Below are 18,292 nucleotides of genomic sequence, written 5' to 3'. Positions count from 1 at the left end.
GTTTTGATTGAGAACTTCACATAAATGGAACTATATAGTGTGTACTCTTTTGTGTCTTTTTTCACTCATGTTTGTGAGATTCATTCATGTTGATGTTTATATCAGTATTTTGTTCTTTTTTATTGCTGAGTTGTAGTCCATTGTATGAATAGACCGTAATTTATCTATTCTCCTCTTGTTGGATGTTTGGGTTCCTAGTTTTTGGCTACTGTAAGCATAGCTGCTGCTTTCCATGTACATAAAACAGGTCTTTTTGTTGGCGTGTTTGCATTTATTTGGGGGTAAATATCTAAGAATGAAATTGCTGGGTCATGGACTAAGTGTATGTTTCCTTTTATATGAAACAACCAGTTTTCCACAGTGGCTGCACCATTTACTACTTCCAACCATGTATAAGGGTTCCTTGCTGTGGGATTCTGAGAGCCCTGGGGGGTGGGAAGCAGGAAGGGAACATGTGGGCGCCTCCAGGCTAAAACCCACCCATCCTGAGACAGGTTCTTACAGGTGGCCTCCTTCTATTCCTATTTCCTGTCCCTCTCCCCTCTCCCACACCCCTTCCTCTGTCCCTGGGCAACACCCCCACCCCAAATCACCACCATATCACCTCTGGGGGCCCCTTCTTTCTCACCTTGCCTCCTACAGCTGGTGCAGGGAGATGTCATAATGCAGGCCAATAAGTGGGGGAGGGGCTTTGTGCCCATTGCTTTTCCCTTAGCACCTCCCCTTTCACTTTCTCACCTCACAAGCCTCTGTTTGGGGGCGGGGCGGTTCCTGGCCCCATTTCCCGCCCAAACCTTCAGGGCCAGCCGGGAGAGGGCAGCCTCAGCTTCACGTTCCACTGCACCAGACCTGTGCTGAGAGCACACACATACTTGGGAATCACAGGGTGCAGACTGGTCGGCAGTGACCATAAGGGTGGGTCCTGTGCTAACAGTCGTGGAGAGAATGGGAGTAAGTGTGGGCCCAACTGGTCCTGATGGAGCATCTCTGACCTGGGATTGGCAGTCTGAGCTTCTCTAGCTCCACCCCTCTGGGGTCATCTGCCCATTGAGGGCACAGGGGTGACTGGGGCCAGAGTGCCCACTGTTGTCCAATTAGAGATGCCCTTGGGCAGTCCCCAGGCCCAGGGAGGGCCAAGTGTGGTTTAGGTTTAGCCCTGCGATTGTACAACGGGTGCAGCTGCTGGGTGGCAAGGCCAGGGGGTGGGAGGTTCCCAGTGCTGGCTCTGACTCAAGGGGACTTCAAGCCCGATGGTGCCCTGCTGGTGTGGGATTTCCTGGTATATGGAGACCTGCTGGACTTGACAATGGCGAGGGGGCCGTGACCGGGATCTTGTGGGTCGGGGCACAAGCCAGAACTTCCTGTTACAACCCCCACCTTCATCCCAAGCCGGTAGCCCCCATGCACCAGACACCGTGAATGCTACCACTGCCACCTACCTTGGCCTGATGAGGCCCCTCGTCCACCTGTGTTTATGTCCCTGCGTGGGGGCCACAAACCACGCTGGTGCATGAGAAAGAGACATGCAAGCTATGGACTTTTCAGCTTTTATTACAAAAAGAAGAGCATGATCCCAGCCCAGTTTTCCAACAAAAGTCACCAACTCAAAGTCTGACTCGGTCAGGGCCTCTCTGGATGGGGAGTGGGCTGGTAGACAGGTGCAGGGCCCCACTCAGACCACCCACACTTCTCCCTCCCCTACCCCAGGCTGGACCCGACATATGTAGAAGAAGCTCTTGCAGCTGCTCACTGGGCCTCGTTGAAGCGGGTCACCATTGTCTTGTGCAGTGTCTCCTTGTAGGACTCAGTTGAAGTGACCCCATAGGAGCTGCCTCGGGCACCCAAGCCGGAACCCCGCACCCGTGTCTGGGCCTACGTGAGAGAGGCAGGCTGTCAGGTCGGCTGCGGGATGGGGGTGCAGCAGAGAAGAGAATGCTGGAGGATGGGGATGGGATCACAGGAGACTCACCTCAATGGGCGTCACAATGCCTTGCTTCTTGCGGCCCAGGCCACTACCCTCTTTCCAGCCCATGGCCTGGAGCATGCGGCTGCCAATGTTGTCACTGCCCAGCCCATCCCGCGTGGGTTGCTCAAAGTCCCTGCAGGGGCCAGTGGGACAGTGTGAGTGACTGGCCCGCCGGCCCGGGCCCCTCCCCTTGGCCCCAGGCACCTACACAGAAGCTGCGGACATGCCCCCGTACTTCCTCCTCTTGGGCTCTGGTGGCTCAGGGATGCCGTACTTCTCTCTGCGTTCGGCCGCACGGTCCCGGTACTTCATTTGCTGAAAACACGTGTGTGTGTGTGTGTGTGTGTTGTGTATTGTGTGTGTGTGAGAGAGAATGGGGGAGCTGGATTTGGCTAACAGGTCTGACTGAGGTCTCTGTGGGCAGGATATCGGGGGTGTGAGCAGCAGGCTACACCCGCCGAGGGACTTGAGCACCAGCTGCCCGAGGGAATAGGCACTTGGCAAGGGGCAGAGGGGATGGAGTCCAGGAATGGGTCACACCTCACCTCCATGTCGTTCTTCTCCAGTGCTTCGAGCTCGTTTTCTGACAGGTGGGCTCGCCGGTGAATCTCAAGGTTTTGCTGCAAGGGGACAGACAAGAGGAGGCGTGAAGCGGCTGGGCCAGGCCGGGCTGGGCCGAGCCGGGCTGAGGCTCCCTGCCAATCCTCCCTCGGTCACCTTGTGTAGTCCAGAGAGCTGCTGGTGGCGGATGAGCGCCTCCTTGCTGGGGAACTGGCGCCGACAGAGCAGACAGGCCAGCTTCTGCCAGTCTGTGAGCTTCTCCTCCCGTTCAGGACCCCCTCGTTCCTGCTCCTCCTCACTGTCACTCTCCCCGCTGTAGGCTGCCACCAGGCCCCGAGGGGGACTCTAGAGAACAGGAGGGTGTGGAAGGGAGGTCAGGCCTGGCTGGATTGGAGCCCCCACCCCTCCGCGGCTCCTCCTGCCCGGGCCACTCACTGGGCGGTCGTCACTGGCCAGTTTTGGGAGGTCCATGCTGGTGTGCTGTCTCTCGGCTAGTGCTCCCTGGGATGGGGGTGGGGGGGGGGGACACACACACATTCAGGGACTGCACAGACGGACGGCGGAGATGGCGAGGCGGGGGCAGGGGGGGATGGAGGGGTGGCCGCCACACACTTTCTTCTCGAGGATGGCATAGCCAGCGTCTGCGGTGGCTGACTCCCGCCTCTCATCGTCGCGCAGAGCGCTGATGGGCTGGAAGCTGTTTTTGAAGTTTTCTTTTTGCTTGTTGAGGCTGCGGGCCCAGCGTTCCATGTCCTTGGCAATCTAGGGGTAAGGGTGGGGGTGAGGCTCTCAGGGACCCTCCAGGGGCTGGGACCACCAGCTCCGTCCACTGCCCCTTCCTGCCCTGCAGCTTCCAGCAGGGGGTGAGGAGGTGGCGATGGAAGTCCCCATTTCTCGTCATTCTGTCGTCAGTGCCCCTTGCCAAGCCCTCCTGGGCTGTGCCTGTCCTCCTCACAGGCACGCCCACAACTCTGCTCTCTGGGTGCTTCCATCTTATCAGTTTACGGTGCAGATAACGGCTTTCTCAAACCTCTACATGGGATACTATGCTACATTCCATATTCTGTCCCCCCACACCTCCAGGCACAACACCACTTTTAGAATTTACCAGGTTGCCAAGGGAACACTTAGTTCTTGCTTCTAAGTGCTGCACCCAGACTGTCATACCCTTCCTCCACAGAAAGACACCAGAGTTCCCTCCAACTGCCCACTCCCACCAGACGTGGCAATGGCCATTTTCCACACCCTGATGGGCCCATAGTAAGTTCTCTGGGATGGACAGACCTGGACACAAACCCACAAGTGGGGTTCTGGGCCCAAAGGACCCAAACGTGCCCCCTCGTTTCCACAGGCAGGGCTAGCCTGGCTTCGGGCACACAAGCAGCAACAGGAGGGTTCCCGCCGGTGGCGGGGGGGGGGGGGGGGGGGGGGGGGACAGGAAAAGCTGACTGGGCTCACTTGGATGGATGGCACTGGCCACTCAGGGAGGTGGGCACCCTACCACGTACTGCTGCGGAGACTGGCCCTGGCTCAATGTCCTGCATCAAGGAGCAGAGCCGGGCCGGAGCCCGGTCTCTCTGGAGCAGTCACTGCCCTGCGCACATCTGCCCCCCTCCCTCAGCAGCAGAAGCTTAGAGAGTAATGCATTCATCGGAAGCCACCAAACAGCCAGCCAGCGACTGCTGGACCCCCAGTGTTCACCTGTTGGGCTGTCTTGGTCTTGTGCTTCTCCTTCTTCTCTTTACCCTCCTTCGAGGGGGCCCCTGTCTCCTTATGCCCGTCGGCCGACTGCTCCAGGGCTGGAACGTAGGTCCGCCTTTCCCCGTCCCAGTAGAGGTACTGCTGGCTCTGAGCGTTGTAGTAATACTGGGAGAGGAGCAAGGGAGGGGGGCATGAGGGGAGACCTCAAGAAGGGGAACCGCAGACCCCACCCGTTCCCTGCGCCACCCTATCACCTGGGAGTTGGGGTCATAGTAGAGGCCAGTCTGGGGGTCATAGTAGTAGCCAGATGTCTCATCATACTGGTAGGTAGAGACGTCGGGAACAGCTGGGGGGGCGAGAAAGGAGGGGGGTCACACTCCTCTCTGCTTTGTTAAGGAGCTCCCCGCCCCCCACCCGCAGGCCACGGCTACTCACGGTACTGGCTGTAGGACTCCTGGGCGGTGGGGCTGGTGGCTGGTGGCAGGGCAGAGCTGGGATGGGTAGGGCTCTGGAGCTCGGATTTGAGCACAGCGGGTGACATGATGGTGTACGGCTGGTCACAGGGCCAGACAGGGGAAGGGGGCTCAGCGTCTGCCGATGCCCCCTGCGTGCCCCCCCCGCCCAGGATCCCCCAAGCTCCCTCACCTGGCTGTTGGCAGCGGCACCCTGGCTGCCGCTTGCTTCAGCCGCTGACTGCTGATAGATGCCAGGGGCGGCACCAGGCTGGGCGCGGGAGAAAGCCTGCAGTGATACAGGGTCTGCCCCAGGATCCAGGGAGGCCTCTGCACCTGCCGTAAGGGACAGGGAGGGAAGGAGAATGCCTGTGAATGACGGGGCCCAGGACCCCATGCCTACCGCCCCCCCGCTGCAGGCTCAGGGACAGATGCCGGGACTCACCTGCTCCAGATGGGTCCCCTTTGGTTCCAGTGATGCCGGAGCCCTTGGTGCCCTTGAGGTAGCCATGGGCATAGAGGGAGGACTCTGTGCCCTGGCTGCCGCCATAGCCCTCATCCTGTTGGTAGTAGCTGTAGTCGACCGGTGGCTCCTCGGGGGTGGCCCAGGCACCCTCCCCACCCTGGGAGGCCTGAGGGGCAGTGGGAGGGGCTTATTAGCAGAGGAAGGGGCGCAGGGGGAGGGGAACCTGCTAAGAAGCATCTGCCCACAGGTGAGGCTAGTGTCTGTCTGCTGACAGAAAGCATGCAGGCCTCTCAGACAGGTGAAGTGTGAGGGCCGCCCGGCCACAGCAGGGCAGGGCAGCGGCAAAAACAAGGATCGACCGAAGACTTGTGCCAAAAGGCTCCCAGGGCTGACACTGGTACGTGTGTGGAGTAGTTCAAGTGCTGGGTGTCAGGTCAAGGAAGACACTGTCCTCCCCTTCTTTATTTTCATCTCCTAATTTTCTTTCAGCCACTTATAAATTCCGTTTTATTAAAGAAGTTGTAACAATTCAGGACGATAAAATAACCACCAAATAGAAGCGAAAAGCAGCCACGATGGTGTTGAAGTTGAAAGCCTGGGAGGAGGTGACTGGGAAGGGAGCTGCGGCGAGGCCCCCAAAGCCCGCAGCAGCCACTGTGAGGGTTTGGGGTCCACGGAAAGCCAGACAGCAAGCCAGCCCTCCTGGTTGCAGAGAGGGCGCGGGAGGGTCGAGACTGTGGCCCCGGTGTGGGGACGCTGGGGCAGAGGGGAGTCTTTGAGTACCTGTGAGATGGCCCACTGGGCCGCGGCAATAGCAGTGCTGGCCACAGAGGCAGCATTGATGCGACTGCCTTCGTTGGAGGCCATGTCCCTGGGGAGGATGTCAGAGACGCGGAGTGAGATGAGAAGCCCCAGGCTGGGGGGCCAGCTAGGAAGGGACAGAGGTGGGGTCCTGACCTCTTAGAACCCTTGGCAAACTCAACGTTGATGGTCTTGCCGTCGATGGTGAGCGGCGGGTGCAGGGCCTGCAGGATCTGCAGTAGCTGGGCTGCCTCCTGGATGGGCAGGAGGGGAGGCAGGGGCAGAAGGGTCAGGCCCGGGGAGGTCCCCGGCTCCATTGCCCCGTTGCCAGGCTTGGAGCCGCGGATGGGGGGCGGGGGGAGGCGGCTGGGGTCAGGGTCCCTCCTCCCCGCCCCGGGGGCCGGGACCCTGGCTGCCCGGCCCCCCCCTGTGCCGCCCTCACCACGATGGTGGAGAGCTGGATAAAGGCGAAGCCACGGTTCAGTTGGGTCTGCTTGTCCTTGATGACGCGAACATTGGAGGAAGACAGCACCGCGTAGGGTGCCAGGGCCCCCAGGATGGAGTCCATGGTGCTGTGTGGGTTCAGGTTGCGCAAAATGATGGCTGCAGGAAGGGGCCCAGCATTAGGGGGCACCCCTGATACTCTGCTCCAGCCCTACCCTCTGGTGTCTCCCCACTACCCCTCTCCTCTGGCCTCCACGTCTTTTACACCTGCTGCTTCCTCTCACCTCTTCCTCCTGGATAAACTTTGCTTGTCAGTCCAAGTCCCAGCTCAGTCGCTCACCTGCCGAGAACCTTCCCAACACACCCCCAAAGTCGAGTCGGGCAATGTTCCTCCCCTGCTCTCCCTACTTCATGTCTGTCCCCCAACCAGGCAGAGACCCTGGGAGGACTCAGTCCTGGTCACCGCCACCTCTCTGGCCTCGGAGAGCCCAGCCCAGACACCCTAGGGCAGGGAGAAAGGAAGGAACAACGGACTCACTGTCATTGGCGTTCTCCGAGCTTGGCTCCGAGCCCTGTGACAGAGCTTGGGAGGCCAGCACACCCTGGGCCTGGTAGGGCTGCGGCAGGGGGAGCAGGCCTTGGCTTAGCTCCCGCCCGCCCAGCGGCAGCGTCTGCTGGTCCAGCCTCGCGCCCAGGGGCAACTTCTGCTCTGCCTCTGTCCGGGGCAGCGGAAGACAGGCTGGCGTCAAGGGGGTAGGCAGCTCCAAGGCCGGGCACCGTCCTCCCCGTCCCACCAAGGTCCCGGGGGCGGGGGGGGGGAGGGGGGGGGGGGGGGGGGGGAGGGCCTCACCTGACTTGGGCACACCACATTTGAAGCACTTCTCACGGCGTTTGAAGTTCTGGACACCGCACTGCGAGGCACAGGCCAGGCCGTCAGGGTGGGGTGGGGCTTTCTGCGGCACCCTCCAAAGCGGGATCCAGAGATCCCCCCAGGGAACCGCACCATGCCCCAGGAAGGAAGGTCCCAGGGTCAGGGGTGGCAGGGGGCCTCTGGCTGTCATTCCCAGTCTGTGACTCTTCCCTTCATGCGGTCTCAAGTTGGTTCTCAGTGCCACCTCCTCAACTCAGGAATCAACAACTCCCCCACCCTTGTTACAAGTGCCACCTCCTCTGAGGTACCCACTGCCAGGACTGCCCCCTTCTTGTCCCTTTAGCGGGTTCCTCTTCCTAAAATGTGCTTCCCTCTTCAGAAACCTTCAATGTTTCCACCCCTGAAAGCCAGCAGTCCCTCTCTGGCCAGACTCCCATCCCTCCTTTATCTCGAGGACTGGGTTGGTGTTCTTGAGAAACCAGCCTTGGTCATGGCAGCCTCCAGGAACCCCTAGCTTTTCTATCTGTGGAGGTTCTACGTTTCTGTGTCTGTTCCATGGTCGGGGACCGCGCCATCGCTCCTGTGCCAGGCTCTGCCCCGTAGGCCCAGGATGTGGCCTGGGCCGCCCTCACAGCCTAGCAGCAGGGAGCGGATGTAGCACGGGGGAGGGGCAGCAGGTTCATCTGCGGGGACTCTGGGAGGGGAACGGTCCAAGCGGGGCATGGCTCACTCAGCTGGGGACAGTTGGTGGGATGTTTGGTCTGGGAGGCCTAGAAGTTTGCTTTGGTTTGGTCTGGTTTTGCTGGGAAGCTACCGTTAGCAAAGAGCACAAGAGATTTTCTGTAGCTGGTGTAGGAGGGTGAGGAGAGGCAGAAGTGGGAGCTGGAGAGGGCAGGTGACACCAGATTACGGAGGGTGGTCACGCTCAAGCTCAGTGGCGAGGGGCGGGTTTCTAAGCAGAGACGGAAGAACGCGGTTAGAGGCAGTTTCGAGGAATGTTACAAGTGAGAGGGCGAGAGAAAGAGGCAAGGGGCCAGCACAGCAGAAGAGAGGTCTGCGGCAGCTGAGGGAGAGGGTGACGGCTGGTCTGGGCAGTGGGAATCGCGAGGGAGAGCATTTTTGTGATGGAAGCGACAGGGCCTGGTGACCAACAGAATGCGGGGAGTTAAAGGAGGATAAAGGAGAGAATTCCCTGGTTCTGAGGAGTACCTGAAAATACAGGAGGGACAGAATGCCACTGTCCCTTGGTCCCTACCCCTGCAGAGACACTGGATACCCGCCTCCTGATAACACTTTTCTCTTTTGGGGCGCCTGGGTGGCTCAGTTGGTTAAGCAACTGCCTTCGGCTCAGGTCATGATCCTGGAGTCCCAGGATCGAGTCCCGCATCGGGCTCCCTGCTCGGCAGGGAGTCTGCTTCTCCCTCTGACCCTCCTCCCTCTCATGCTCTCTGTCTCTCATTCTCTCTGTCTCAAATAAATAAATAAAATCTTTAAAAAAAAAAAAAAACACACTTTCTCTTTTAAAACAAACAGGTGCCACTCTCCTTAGTAGGCAGGATTCTTCCTGCGGGGAGGGTCGCGGGCTCTCAGTGCCCCCCTTCGGTCTCCGGACTGCCAGCTGGCTGAGGAAGGTGGGGCTGTGGAGTCGCAAGGCTGCCTCCGGGCCGCTTGGGAGGCTGGCCCCAGAGAAGACCTGAACCCAGTGTACCATCCATGGCCCCTGTGATCGGGAGCAAGTCATGGCGCAAGGCTAACCCACGGGGGCACCCCCTTTGAGCCTCAGCTTCCTCATAGGGAATACGACTGCAAGATCCTACAGCTTGTGGCCTCAGCCTCAGGTGGACGTGGCTTTGCCAGAGCGGCCGTCAAGGTTGGGCCCCCCGACACAGGCTCCCAGAGCAGCCTGTGCTTTCCTTTGGGGGAACAGGCGGACATCAAAGGGAGCTAACTGTGGGCCAGACATTGTTCCAACGGTTAACCTCTCAGCGCCACTCGGGAATCCTCCCGACCACCTTGGGGGAAAGGGGTCATCGCTATTCACGTTTTGGAGCTGAGGAAAGTGAGGCAGAGACCAAGGAGGATGTGGGAGGCTCTAATCCCGGCCAGCCCGGCTCGGAAGTCCACATCTGACATGGACACCCCACGGCGGGCCTCCACTGTCACTAGTCGGTCGCTTACGTAAGTACTCGTGGAAAGCCTACTGGGACTTTGGGCAGGACTGCGCCTCCTGAGGGCAGAGCCTGGCGCCAAGTAAGAGCCCAGTACATGTGGGTGGGTGGGCAGGCGGCAAGGGACGGTGGCCCCTTGAGCTGAGCCAGTCCTCGACACCCATGCCACGCAGAGGCCCCAGGGCGACAGACGCCGCTGCTGCCTCTATCCACGGCAACCACTGCCCACCGCCCCTGTACCTTGTTACACAGCCAGTCCTCATTGATCTTGGGCTTGGGGTCGCTGTAGTGCATGGACACCTTCTGGCCCAGGATGTTGAGGGAGTGCTGCGGGAAAAAGCAGAGCGCAGTGAGGCCCAGGCAGCAGTGCCCCACGCACCGTTTCAGCACAGGAGAAGAGAGTGAGCGAGCCCTTCAGCTGGATGGATGAGGGACAGGGAACGGAGGGAGGTCGGAGAACGGACGAGGGAAGAAGGAAGGGAAGGAGGGAGGGAAAGCGCCACAGCCCTTGGGCGCAGCTGTTTGCTGCCTTTCCGGGCACGCGCACGCACACGTGAACACACGCCACCAGGCACACAGTGCTCGGCTGACCGACGCTTGCCGGACAGTGGGGAAAACCCCCCACTCGGCCCTGACACTGCCAGGCCACACCCAGGGCCAGCACTACACAGGCTACACTCGGGATGAGGGGGACAGGGAGGGGAGGGAGAGGAGGGGAGAGAAAGAGAGAGAGAGCGCACGCGCGCTAGTGCTGGAGAAGGGGAAAAAGAAAGAGCCATATTTAAAAGATGGAAGTTCCTGCTGTGAGGCTGTCTTCCCGGGGCTGGCTGGGTCCTGGGCCCCCCGGCATTAGGGCAGAGATGGCCCCAGGGCCGCCCTGCTGAGCCCCTGCTTCCACCACATCTGACCCTTCCTCCTGTGTCCCACACCAGTGAGCCAGGCTCTGGGCAGGTGAGCAGAGCAGGTCCTTGGGTCTCTGAAGGTCCCAAAGCTGCTTGGTGGGGAGACCGTGCCAGGCGGGGGAGCAGGCTCCTTTCCCTTCCTGACAGCATGACTCCTGGCTGAGAAGGCAGGCCTGCCCTCAGCGGAGTGCGCAAGCGGCGGCTCTTGTCGGGGGGTAGGTGCAGGGGGAGGGCTGGGGCATCTGAAGCGAGTTCTGTCGCATGTGACTGGTACTTCAGATCAACAGAGCGGTGCTGGCCTCTCGCACGGGGAAGTCAAAAGGCCGAACTCACATGCAGGGAGAGAGATGGCAAAACGGGACTTGCTAGTTAGTGTGCCAACAGCTAAGGTCCCCAGTGGCTAGACTTCCAGTGATGCCTGAGAGTGGAACGAAATCCTGGCTCTGCCTAACCCCGGAGCAGGGTGGCCCCCGAGGAGTGGGAGCCTCTGTGGAAGAAAACCTCCCCCCTGGCAGCCCTTTCTCCAAAAGCTCAGCTGGGAGGTGGAGGGGCAGAGCTAGTGCCTGGTGGTGGGAAGGGACCAGTGGTGAGTGTGGGTTCTTGATGGGAAGCCCAGTGGGTAGCAAGAGATGGGAAGAGGAGATAGTGAGGGTCAGGAAGGGGGAGAGAGAGGGGGCGGGGGGGATGGGACACAGGGCCACAGGGCAGGGAACTGTGTCCATAAGAATCAGGCGATGGGGAGCGCTCGATTACAAAGTAGTATTTGTTTGGGGGGGGGTTCAAGTGCGGCAAAGCAACCTGATTGGCTTCCATCCATCGTGTAGCGTCCTGCAAGTGACTAAACTCGACGAAGGCGAAGCCCCGGCTCTGACCTGGAGACAGCATTCAGATACAGACGCAGTGGGTTAGTCAACAGCTTTGGACACACGGCGTTCCCGGGGGTGGGACCCGAGGGGAGAGGACCGGGGGTGGGGGCAGAGGGAAAGGGGGAGAGGAGAAAAGAAGAAAGGGAGAGAGAGAAGTAATCAGAGAGAGAAAGACCAGGGGGTGGGAGGCAAGGTAGATGGTTGGGAGGAGTAGGAAAGAGGGACGGGGGACGGAGGTGGGAGGGGGAGGAGGAGATACACACACGCCAGCTGGGAAGAAAGAGAGAGGGGCTCAGGCAGACCTGCCTAGGGTGACAGAGACGGAGAGGAGGAGGTGGGAGGGAAAGGGTACAAGTAGAGATCTGTCTCAGAGAAGGAAGGAGGGCAGATGGGCAGGCTGTTGACTCCACATGGGCCAGAACAGATAATGGAAGGGTGGGGCCCAGCACGAGGCCGGTGCCCAGGAGGGGTCCTGTGACAGGTGTTTCATCAAAGAAGCAAAAAAGAACCTGGGCCAGGCTGCTTGGTGAGGCTGGGAAGGCTCCAGGCCCATCAGGAACCAGGGGGAGTCAGGGACACAATGTCACCTCAGCCTCAGCACAGTGCAGGGGAGGTGGGCCTTACCAGGGAGCCGCTCAGGGCCAAGCTAGGAAGATTACAGCCACCCACAGTGCAAGTCCTCCTAGACAGCAGGAGAATGGGGGCCAGGGTTGGCCAGGCAGACCTTAAAGAATCAGTGGGTGCCTGAGAGAAGTGCCAGAAGGGGCCACACCTAGGATACCACCTTATGGAGACAGAGAACGACCAGAATCCTGTCAGTGTGTGGTTTGGCTGGGCTGAAGCAGAGCAAGACCTACATGCTACCAAGAGAGACTCGAGGCCTGGTCAGGGCTGGAAAAGGGACCCAGGGCTTGAGGCTGCAGGAGAGCAGCTCCTCTTCTGGAGGTACACACAGGGAGGGCTTAGACATGGCAGGACTTGGGGGGGGGGGCATGCTTGATCTCCGTAAGAGTAACTGTTAGGATGCACAGGAAGATGAAATGATATGATCTGGGGGGGGGGGGGGAGGGAGAGAGGGAAGAAGAGAGAGACAGAGAGGAAAAGAGGGGCAGGGAGAAGGAAAGGGAGGGGGGAGGAGGGAGGGAGGGAGGGAGGGAGGGAGAGAGAGAGAGAGAGAGAGAGAGAGAGAGAGAGAGAGAGAGAGATGGAGGTGTGGGGAGGAGAGAGACTGAGAGATGGAGAGAGAAGCCCAGGCAGTGAAGCCCCACTGTGCCTGCCTTGGGGAGCCTGGGCCAGAGGTCCTGCAGAGACAACTCCCACCCCCCTACCCTGCTAACCTCAGGCCAGCTCTAAGCAGCCTGCAAGAGGGAGGGAGGGAACAAGTGAAGCCAGAAATCCTGGCTGCTCATTGGGATGCACCCTTGGGTAAGAGCCATCCCCTGCCTCCCCTCTTGGGACATGTGGGTGGGACCGTGTCAGACCTACTTTCTGGTCACAGGCTGTCACCAGAAAAACATGGGGGAGATTGAGGGGCAGGGGAAGGAGAAGAAGGGAGAGGGAAGGGAGTATATGGGGAGGGGATTACCACCTCAGATACTTAAGAGTCCCAAAGAGGAGGTGCCCTGGAGCCTGGCCCTGGCCCTGCCCCCGGGGAGCACTCAGCTCAGTATTGCCCCCCCCTCCCCGACAGCCCCAGAGCTGTGAGGAGGACGGGTTGAGGGGAAGAGAAGAAGAGAGGGCACCCCAAGCTGCCCATTCCCAGCTGTGGCAGGAAGGCAGGACAGGGAGGGTGAGGGAGAAGGCAGAAGCAGGAGGGAGACTGGAGGCTGCGGCTGGCCAGTGGAAGGGGGGGGCACTGGGAACAAAAGCTCACCTGAGGATTTGTTCCGCATCAGCCGGACCTCTCGTGCTTGCACTCCGTGGGACTGCAGCTGGCCCCGGATCTGTACGGGGAGATACGGATGGGGGCAGGCTCAGCACGCGGGGGGCCACCGGAGGCCTCCAGGACCCTGAGGGGCTGCCGGTGATGTGCACGCACCGCCTCCTCTTGCTCTCTTGGGGTTTCTCCCCAAGTGGCTATGGCCCTGGGCCCGCACCAGCACCAGGTCTCAGCACTCGGCCCCAGACTTGCAGAGAGTGAGTGAAATGAAAGGGGCATGGTGCAAGTGGCGGGGGGGGCCTGGCAGTGTGGTGACCCTCAGAGGCGGAGAGCAATGAGAGAGCAGCGAGCCAAGCCAGCAGCTCAAGAATGGCCTGCGGGGGTGGGGGGGGACGGTGTCTGTCAACAGGCTTGGTGCAGTGGCAGTGAGGAGAGCTGGAGCTTGCCCCAAGAGACCCGTGACGCGAATACCAAAACAGGAAGGACTGGGATCTGAGCAGAGCCCCGCCGTGTGCCCCAGGCCACGCATGGAGCAGTATCCTGGGGTGGAGACCAAAAGGTGTGGTCCCAGGATTTGGAAAGCTTCCTGGGTGAAGCCAGAGGGAAGCTGCAGAGGCAATTTGGGGTTCGGACCAGGTGAGGCAGGGTCTCTAGGCCAGTGGTGCTTCTTGCAGAAGCCTGGGAGCATGTGCTGGGCATTCTCAGGCAGCAATCTTACTGCCTCTGGGCCTTAGTTTCCTCATCAGGTGAAAAAGCTTGCTCGCTCGCTCGCTCTCTCACACACACACACACACACACACACGTGCTAGAGGATGAAAAGAAACACAGGGGAGCTCGTTAGGACTGCAAACACTCAGGGAGGGCTCAGGAAACAGCAAGAATGTGGGCTCTGGAATCCAGCTGCCCAGGGCCAAACCCCAGCTCCACTCTTCCACTCACTGGCCTGCCACTCACTGGCTGTGGGACCTGGGGCAAGCTGCTTCACTGCTGGGGGCCTGGTTTCCTCATCCGTAGGACGGAAACACGCAGAGTACCTTGCCCGCAGGGTGGCTGTGAGGAGGATTAAGTGAGACCTGGCCTGTGGCCCACCCTGTGCTCAATCCTTAGCACATGTCAGCATGGAGCTACCGTCTGACCCTGAACACAGCAGCTGGGCCAGCCGTGAGAAACTCCCAAATACACAGGTGGGACATTCTCTGTGACAAAAGGGGCAGCCGGTAGATTTCAGAGAAGAGTTGGGCAGAGAATTCAGGGGAGGGGGCAGAGAGGAGACTCGGGGAGGCTAGGGAGGAGGCTATTCTAGTGGCCCTCTGAGGTTTTACTGGGGCTCATTAGGGGAAGCCTCTATGAGAAGGGAAGAGAAGAAAAGGGAGGAATATGGAAGGGAATGTCACGGAGCATGGGGTGGGAAGGCTGTCAGTAGCAGCGAAGGAAGTCAAAGAACCCAGAACTCTGTGGCCAGGCCACTGATATTTGACGCTGCTGACAAAGGAGGGCAGGGGGTGAGGGTATGGGGAAAGAATGCGAATAAAACCTCAGAAAATCCCATGGGGACCCTCCCCATCCCCAGGGCTGTAGGGCCCTGCATCATCTCTGCCAGCAGGAAGAGCCGGCTCTGGGCCCGGTGAGCATCTGGCCCTCAATCAACGTATGCAGAATGGATGGATGACCAGCGGAATGTTCTGGAGGAATGCTCTGTTCCCTCCCACACCCACCACCACAGCCCCTTGGCCAAGGCAGCCTATCCGACAATCCTCCCTTCCAGACCAGGAGAGTACAAGGGCCTGCCCAGAGGACGGATCAGTGCTGGGGGAGAAAAGGGATGAAAGATGCTGAGGTCGGGGTGAGGGAGAAGCTGAGGGCCCTGGAGGAGACCCAGCCTGGCCTCCTGCTCTGCCGCCTGCCCGGGGCCATGGGGGGGGCACGTACGTCATCCTCAGTGGCTGCCTGTGGCAGCATCCTCAGCATGACGATGTTACTGGCCTTCTCCTCCTCCTCCTCCTCCTCCTCCTCCTCCTCCTCCTCCCCTTGCTCGGTCCGATAGTCCTGGTCCCGATAGTCGCCGTCTCGGGGGAAGCCTGGCGGGCCGGTGGGGCTGTGCCTGTGCCGCCGCCGCCGCCTACGCTGAGTCTCGGAGCCCGGGGAGGCCTCGTAGGAATCCTGGCCGACAGAATGAGACGGGAGACACCAGACGGGCAGTCAGTCTGGGGGGGGCCTAGGGGCTGGCCGCTGGCTCTCTGAGGCAGGCAGGCTCTGAAAGCCAGGGCTGGGCGGGCTCCGGCTAAAGGCTCAGGGCAGGCAAAAGGGGTCGGCCCTGGACTGCAAGGCTTCTGGGGGGGGGGGGGGGGGGGGGAACTGTCCCCGGAGGTCTTTTGGGGGCTGCCTTGGTGGGAGCGGGGAGAGGCCGGCGGCAGTATTACAGACGGGTGACCAGACACTGCCTAAACCTCCTCGGGTCTGGGGTCAGTGTGCTGAATCCTGCCCTCTGTTGCCCCCTCCTCCTCCCTTACCAGCTCAGCTAGTATGTGCACAACTCTTCCTCATGCCTTATGATTTCCAGCTTGGGCCAGGGTTCTAGAAGTAGCTTAGTATCTCATCCAGAGCCAGTCAGCAGGGGCCTGCAAAGGTGTGAGGGCCTCAGCACTGCCCCCAGGCCCTGATCCTCCTCCGCCTGGCCAGTCCTCTGTCACCACTAGGCTCCCCCCTAACAGGGTGCGGTGGCTGAGTTCTTGCGTGTTGCCCAAGCCATGCTGCCAGGCCTAAGCAGGCCAGGCCAGGGTTCACAGCCCTTCTGCCCTCAGGGGGACCAGATAACTCAGTGCTCCACTTGCACTCTTCCCAACGGGTCCACCCAGGGCCCCCTGGTGCCCTGGAGTCATCCAGGTACAGATCACAGCTGCCAGTGGGGAAGCTTAAACGCCCACACTCTGTCCCCGGGGGCTGGGTTGCAAAAGTACCCTTCCCACCCTTCTGGATAAGAGACCTGCCTGCTTACTTGGACCTGGGCCCTGACTATCCTCTCAAACTGGGGTTCCCTTAAGGCAAGTCTGCTTCTCCTCCTCAGATGGTGAACAACATGCCTCCCTTCCTCAGGTCAGGGCTAACAATGCACTGTGGAACTGGCTACCCCGAGCTCAAAGGAGAGGCCCTAGAGGGTCTTTCCCTTCTGTAGAGGGGCTCTGCCGCCCCTGCGAATGCCCACGGTTGGCCTCCCAGGGCTACTCTGCTGGGTGATATCCAGTCCCCCCACTGCCCTCCCAACCACACATGCCGGGTCCCATGCAAGAGGCTCCTCAAGGGCCCCAAACTGGCTGGGAGCAGGCAGTGAAGGGCTTGCAGCAAACCATGGACCCCAATTAAAAAAGGGAAGAAGGGAGAGAGGTGATGGCCAGGGGCCCTCAGAAGTACAGAGCCAAGCATGTGGAAGTCAGGGAGACCCAACTCGGGAGAGGAGCCCTCACAGAGGGGAGCAGGAACAGACTCTCCAGGTGAGGCAAAGCCACCGAGCGTAGTCTGAAGGCATGGGAGCTGAGAGCACCTGCACATGGTGCTACAAGCTGAAGCCCCGCAGGACTCTGTCCTCCCCGGCCCTCACCTCTGCACTCTGCTCCTCGGACGAGTCGTCGTAGTCATGCTTGCCCTCCTGGCTACCATACTCGCGGGGATATGAGCGGTAGTCCATGTCCCGGTAGTCGTGGTCTCGGCTGCGGTTCTCCCCACCATCATCTTGCGAACGGTCAGTGGCTCCATAGCGGCCAGTCCTGTCCCCACGACCACCTCTGAGGGAAGAATGGGGAGGGATCAGAGGGCAGTCCTTTCTGCAAGGTGCAAGAGGCGAGGGCGGGCTCCCACCCACTCACTCCCTCTAGACCCTAGATCCCACTCCCAATGGGGCTCCCTAAATCCTGACTCCAGGAGGTGAGCTGGTCCCCACCCCTCAAAAATCCAATCCACTTCTCCTTCCCTCTGCCACCTCCCCGGCCCACGCCTGTCTTCCTTCATGAGGCCCCCAGATGTGGCATCAGGGCTAGTCTCACCCCCGCCCCACGCGTCTCCCAGCTCATTTGCTACGCCCTGAATGTGAGCGAGTATTCTATAAGGCAAAGCCAACCAAGCCCAACCGTTGCACTCCCTTCAACGGCTCCCCCTCATTCTCAAGATAAAACACCAAAATGCGCACAAAGGTCCTGCCAGGTCTGCGGGGTCTGCGGGGAGAGGTCCCTACCGCCCTCTCTCCCTCTGCCTCTCTGCGCGCTGTGCTACCCTGCCCCCCTGCTTTGCCGTCACCCTGCTGGCCCTGGCGGCTGTTTTGTTAAAATTTCTCCTACCGCGATTACCGTAAAATAATTATCCCAAAGTTGATTTCATGTACATTTCTTTTTTTTTTTTTAAAGATTTTATTTTTAAGTAACCTCTACACCCAACGTGGGGCTTGAAATTATAGGCCCGAGATCAAGAGTTGCATGCTCCACTGACTGAGCCGGCCAGGCGCCCCTCACATGCACTTCTTTGATGATTTAAAAAAGGACTAAACTATGAGTTCTGGCAAAGAGGGGACCACATCCAAAGGGTCCACTGCCCTACTCCCCAAAACTAAGCTCAGTACCTGGTACTCAGTGGGTGCCCAATAATTTTTGTTTGACGAAATAATGACTTAAAAAGTATTCTAAAAGCAACCAATACATGTTTACTTAAAATAAGAAAAAACAGACACCGCAGTAGACTACTGCTAGCAGGGTCCCAATCCTGGTCGGGAATGACACTGTTAGAATGTCTAGTATCAACACCACTACGAACACTGTTCTAAGGCGCTAGCTGAACCAAGAGAATGAAGAAAAGAGGTTAAAAGCTGGACACAAGAAGGTAAAATTACCATTGTTTGTAAACGGTATGACGATATACCTGCAAAGCCTAAGAGAATCAAATGAAAAATGATTACAACCAATAAATCAGTAAGGATGCTGGGGACAAAAGTAACATGCAGAAACAGATATGTTGCCTCTATTCAGAGAGGCGTTGTTTAGAAATGGGAAGATCCCAAGTATAACTGAACCAAAAAGGTTAAATACCTAGACAAGCGCCAAGATCTTATGACTATACTTCACACATATAAACCAGGATACGTTTAAAATGGGTCAAAGATTTGAGACAACATGGATGGAGCTAGAGAGTATGATGCTAAGCGAAATAAATCAGAGAAAGACAAATACCGCAT

At 59.2% G+C, this 18,292-nt stretch overlaps 1 protein-coding gene across 7 annotated transcripts in view; it reads right to left on the bottom strand.

The window, feature by feature from the left end:
- Window positions 1-1,533: 1,533 nt before the first annotated feature.
- The window catches only part of RBM10 (RNA binding motif protein 10), a 29,158-nt gene continuing 12,399 nt past the window's right edge, over window positions 1,534-18,292 (bottom strand). The window contains exons 3-24 of one of the 7 annotated variants that reach the window (XM_035003749.1): window positions 16,673-16,856; window positions 15,007-15,237; window positions 13,072-13,141; window positions 11,131-11,204; window positions 9,671-9,757; window positions 7,242-7,302; window positions 6,930-7,106; window positions 6,390-6,550; window positions 6,104-6,201; window positions 5,930-6,017; window positions 5,126-5,312; window positions 4,874-5,016; window positions 4,664-4,781; window positions 4,483-4,574; window positions 4,229-4,393; window positions 3,140-3,289; window positions 2,963-3,028; window positions 2,684-2,872; window positions 2,512-2,586; window positions 2,175-2,281; window positions 1,970-2,099; window positions 1,534-1,872 (exon numbers count right to left, since the gene is read on the bottom strand). In XM_035003749.1, the coding sequence (XP_034859640.1) occupies window positions 1,747-1,872; window positions 1,970-2,099; window positions 2,175-2,281; window positions 2,512-2,586; window positions 2,684-2,872; window positions 2,963-3,028; window positions 3,140-3,289; window positions 4,229-4,393; window positions 4,483-4,574; window positions 4,664-4,781; window positions 4,874-5,016; window positions 5,126-5,312; window positions 5,930-6,017; window positions 6,104-6,201; window positions 6,390-6,550; window positions 6,930-7,106; window positions 7,242-7,302; window positions 9,671-9,757; window positions 11,131-11,204; window positions 13,072-13,141; window positions 15,007-15,237; window positions 16,673-16,856 (2,779 nt within the window). In that variant the 3' untranslated portion in view covers window positions 1,534-1,746. The remainder of the gene's footprint in view (window positions 1,873-1,969; window positions 2,100-2,174; window positions 2,282-2,511; window positions 2,587-2,683; window positions 2,873-2,962; window positions 3,029-3,139; window positions 3,290-4,228; window positions 4,394-4,482; window positions 4,575-4,663; window positions 4,782-4,873; window positions 5,017-5,125; window positions 5,313-5,929; window positions 6,018-6,103; window positions 6,202-6,389; window positions 6,551-6,929; window positions 7,107-7,241; window positions 7,303-9,670; window positions 9,758-11,130; window positions 11,205-13,071; window positions 13,142-15,006; window positions 15,238-16,672; window positions 16,857-18,292) is intronic. The other 6 variants (XM_035003768.1, XM_035003759.1, XM_035003774.1 and 3 more) reach the window with 6 other exon arrangements.

Source organism: Mirounga leonina, unplaced genomic scaffold (assembly GCF_011800145.1).
Source record: "Mirounga leonina isolate KUSES-001 unplaced genomic scaffold, KU_Mleo_1.0 Mir_101609, whole genome shotgun sequence".
Taxonomy (NCBI): Eukaryota; Metazoa; Chordata; class Mammalia; order Carnivora; family Phocidae; genus Mirounga; species Mirounga leonina.
This window is presented reverse-complemented; position numbering and strand designations above follow the sequence as displayed.